Genomic DNA, 4,388 nt, shown 5'->3' on the forward strand with positions numbered 1-4,388 from the left:
ATAGACAACAGAAGTATTTTTCTACATAACCCCCCCTGAATTTAAAGCTGGATCCGCCCCTGGTTATAAGAGATTTGCGTGTAATTCGATGGATTAATTATTGAATGTTCAAGGTGCTTCTTGAACTTTTTACGCGACATTTTTCAATACCAATATTACACTATCGGACAGTAGTTTCTATCATGACACCTTAACTAGTCGGTTTGGAACAAAGCCGTATAATTAATTTTATTGCACGTTTAAAGAAGCACCAAGCACTGAATTGCTGAGGCTTGAGAAATTTATTGTAATTTTGGTCTTCTATCAACTGGCATTACACAGCGTATTTACTAAACATACGATAAAAATTAAGACTATTCTAAAAAAAAGTTGGATGAATTTGGAAAACTTGTTTATTTTGGGATAAAGAACGAAAACGACATTTTATCTGCAAAATTAGCATGGAAAGCTTGTTAATGCACAGCCGCTGTTTAAACTGACAAATATCCAATATTTAAAACTAAACACCTTTACAGGTCCAGCCGCTATCCGATTTCTCAAAATGTTTTCTATATTTTCATATTTTTTGTAGGCATTTTAAGTAAGAAAGTAAGAAAACTTAATGTTTTATAAAGTCAACTCAGTTGAAATGAGGAGAGCTGAAACCTGGAAAAGTGATCTGAGAAAGAATTTAAAGAGAGGAGAATCTCCACACTTCTACAATCATGTTTGCTTACAAAATAACTTTCTTTGTCAACATTGGACACTCACCTGATTTTCAATAAAAGCCAGAACAACAAAAGCAGTCATAGCCAGACTATTTCCATCCCGATTTTGTAAGTCATCATATATAACAGTGCCTGTTTCCACAAAGCTTCCATTGCTTCCTTGGATATTCTGCAGCCATTCAAGCGATGATTTGATAATGTGGTCATCCACATAAATGAATTGCCTGGCTTGCTTGAATGCTAACGCCACATACGCTGTTAGCCTGAAACCAACAGCTTGGACTTGCTGGTTGATGCTAAGATAAGTTAGATCTTACCACACGTTGGCTGATGGATCGCGATCACCAAATGGACTAAATGAGCCATCAGCGCGTTTGTATTGCAGCTGCTTTTGGTAGCTCTTTTCCAGGAAGCCGATGGCTTCATTCTGGATGGTTGGAGTCAGCTGGTTGGTGGTTTTCAGGTATTGCAATATGATTAGATTTGGCATAAAATGCACAAGATTCTGTTCACCGCAATTGGCTGGAAGTCTACAGTGTGTGTTTAAGCATTTTCTCTAAGAATGGAAGTGATTTTGCTTACCTAATCAGATGGTCCAAGTGAAGCATGGAAGCCCCCAAGAGGTTTCCAACTGTGGAAACTTCAATTTTTTCCGATCCTTCTATGGCGTTCTTCGGTATTGTGAAATTGAGGGATTTTTTTATTACATTCGCTTGTCGCATGTCTATTAGTACAGTTTTCGTGTAATATTCGGTCTCTCCACCAAGCTGGTTAAAGAGAAATCAAATTATTTTGTGCTGATGAGTTTTCTAGCTTAGATCGATTATGGAAACAGTCGATTTTTTAATGATGGCGAACGGAAGTATTTTCGTAATATTGAGAATGCTTGAGTTTTACTAGTGAAATATTGAGCAGTAATGAAGCAAATGTATTTCTGAATGTTTTGGTGTAGCCTCAAATCTGTTGAATTTTCGCTTTAAAACTATAAGCATTTTATTTATATCAGCACTATTTCCCAAACACACTTTTTTCCCAATCCGGATGAACTTACCTCCACTCGAAGATTCTTCACTGCAATATCCTGGTTTCGAGGACTATTTGCTGTAACTTTAATCTCTATCTGCCCGACTTTCAAAGGGGTGATCATGAAAGAGACTGAAGCCCCGGAACTTTTGCCCACTGCTACTTTCTTTCTGCGATATAATTCGATTTCTGTTAGAAAAAAATGGGTGTATTTGATCAAACTGGTAATGACTGAGACAAATGAAAGCTTACTTCTTGTGGCGTTTACTTCATTTGAAACTTCGGCAAATTCGAACTTCTGCTCCGTATTATGGAGCGTAATTTCCGCCATTATATCCTGATTCATGTAGTTGTAAACTACTACAGGCACTGCCAGAATTTCTCCCTTCTGGATCGAATACGGCAGATCCAAAGAGACCACGAAGGATTTGGAAACCTTCAGTCGCTTGGGTTCAGTCATCAATGCCAGTCCTCGAATGGGGTCCAAAGAAAAACCGCTGATTAGCCAGTTGTTTAACGTTGCTGGCACTTTTCGTCTAATGGACGTTTTTCCTTCGTATCCAGCGGAGAAATTTGTGAAAAGCCACGTATCGGCTACGTTCTGAGTGAGATACACTTTGGGTTTGTTCCAAACAGGTTTCGGAATTCTACTGAAAGCGTATGGGCCAGCTAGTGGAGGTCTGGTCACTGTGGGTAGCTGAACTCCAAAGCCTCTATCAGGCTTAACAGTTGAAGAACCGTAGAATACTGGTCGTAAGTAGATGTCTTCCACTGAAAAATTTCCCAATATCGGGTTTAGCTGCGAGATTTGGTATTGATTCCTCAGTCATTTAAACGGTAGTAGTTATTCAGGCTGAATAGAACCAGAGTTCCAGCTTTCCAGTTGGGCTTATTCCATAAGTTTCTTTATAATTAACAATTTTGTCTAATAATGTTTTTAAGTTTGTGACATATTTTGACCCAGTTTTCATAGTGCGGTAAAAAACGAATCTTTTCTTGCTATGATTACAGCTACATAAATGAAGTGCACTTACAAGTGGGTTTGCGTTGGTCAATACGTGCGTTTGTTAGTAGATCGGCTCCGGCTTCCTAAAAAATCCACATTTTACACCCACAATCTCACCAGAATTCTAATGGAACTTACAAATACTGCTGAAAGTGGATTGCTCGCGCCCGGTTTCCACATAAAGTAGTTCTTAGAGTTTCTTGATATCAACGTATAGGGCGACTCTTGAGCAATGTCGTATTTGGTCAAATCTTCCGCAATGTCTTGAGGAGTTATGTCATATCCAGAGCGCAAAGTTCGAACATTTTCATCCACAGCCATTAGGCCGATGTAGGAGTTTTGTCGAGCTCGCACCGTCAATTCCACATCAAGTTCAGGCTCGGTTTCATCAGTGCTTATATCAATGTTTATCTGCAAGGTTCAATTAGTTGATTTGTGAGTTTCGTTGATTTAATTTCGCTTACAAAATTATCAAAAAGCACATCGATTTCTATATCAACAACATCTCCCACTAGTTCCCCATCTTCTTTAATGTAGTAGACAATAAGATGGGAAATGGGAACCATAGCATGAACTGCAGTGAATTTGAAGTTGGCTGCATTTTTGTTGTCGATTTGGAAGGAACTGGATAAAAGTACATCACCTATAAGCATTTTAGCCATTAAATTGTTTGTGCCAGTGAACTAATGTTTCAGTGTGTGTGTGAGTGAATGCGTCTTTGTTGTACTGTTCGTAATTTTGAAGATATTTCTAACTTTAAAAGCGTTTATATATTGAAAACGGTTGCAAGCGTCTGATGATTCATACGGATTATTTCGCTGGTGTACTTTAAAAACTGCAGTTTTTTTTATCAGGTTTTACACAAACTTGCAGATCCTCTAAAAAGACAGACGCAAAACTCAATATTCTTCTGGGTATTTTCATTCTCAAACTGCGGAAAATATACGACAAGTGTGCCCTTTTCGATAGAGCGCTTTGGAAACTGTATTTATTCAATCGCTTTTCTGAGAATTTGCCAATAGTTAAGCGCAGTTTTGAAAAATGCACCTTTTTGCATTTGCTCAAATTATCAGAAACTTTTTGAAAACGGCATTTAATATGAAAAAATACACACTTTGATGATCAATTCGGTAGTAACAACTGACGATTTATTACTTTAACGGCTGTCTGAGAATCATCCAAAAGTTAAGCGAGGTTTTGAAAAAATGCACTATTGTTACACTTTTGCATTTTGCTAAATTACTTAAAACTTTTTGAAAACGATGTTTTATATACAAAAGACGCAATTCAATGCTCTATTCGGTAGTAACAACTGAAGGTCTGTTACTTTAACGGTTTTCTGAGAATCAGCCAATGGTTATGCGCGGTTTTGTAAAAATGCACTATTTTTGCACTTTTGCTTTTCTCGAAAATATTAAAAACATTTTGAAAGCGACGTTTTATACGAAAGAAGATGACTATTCGGCAGTAACAGTTTTCTCAAAATAAGCCAATAATTAAGCGCGATTTTAAAAAAATGCACTATTTTTGCACTTTTACATTTCCTGGGATAATTAGAAACTTTGATTAAACGACGTTTCACATGAAAACGACCTACTTCAAAGCTCTATTCGGTAGTAACAACCGAAGGTCTGTTGCTCTAACGGTTTTCT

At 37.4% G+C, this 4,388-nt stretch overlaps 1 protein-coding gene across 1 annotated transcript in view; it reads right to left on the reverse strand.

The window, feature by feature from the left end:
- Nucleotides 1–4,388, reverse strand: part of LOC109535781 (CD109 antigen) — a 15,766-nt gene that overhangs the window by 2,558 nt on the left and 8,820 nt on the right. Inside the window, exons 8-15 of the mRNA XM_019901781.2 lie at nucleotides 3,201–3,379; nucleotides 2,875–3,147; nucleotides 2,765–2,819; nucleotides 1,983–2,501; nucleotides 1,759–1,919; nucleotides 1,290–1,474; nucleotides 1,025–1,237; nucleotides 751–970 (exon numbers count right to left, since the gene is read on the reverse strand). Of these exons, the coding sequence (XP_019757340.2) occupies nucleotides 751–970; nucleotides 1,025–1,237; nucleotides 1,290–1,474; nucleotides 1,759–1,919; nucleotides 1,983–2,501; nucleotides 2,765–2,819; nucleotides 2,875–3,147; nucleotides 3,201–3,379 (1,805 nt within the window). The remainder of the gene's footprint in view (nucleotides 1–750; nucleotides 971–1,024; nucleotides 1,238–1,289; nucleotides 1,475–1,758; nucleotides 1,920–1,982; nucleotides 2,502–2,764; nucleotides 2,820–2,874; nucleotides 3,148–3,200; nucleotides 3,380–4,388) is intronic.

Source organism: Dendroctonus ponderosae, unplaced genomic scaffold, assembly GCF_020466585.1.
Source record: "Dendroctonus ponderosae isolate FM_Combo_2020 unplaced genomic scaffold, Dpon_F_20191213v2 Dpon_F_20191213_3, whole genome shotgun sequence".
NCBI classification, from domain to species: domain Eukaryota; kingdom Metazoa; phylum Arthropoda; class Insecta; order Coleoptera; family Curculionidae; genus Dendroctonus; species Dendroctonus ponderosae.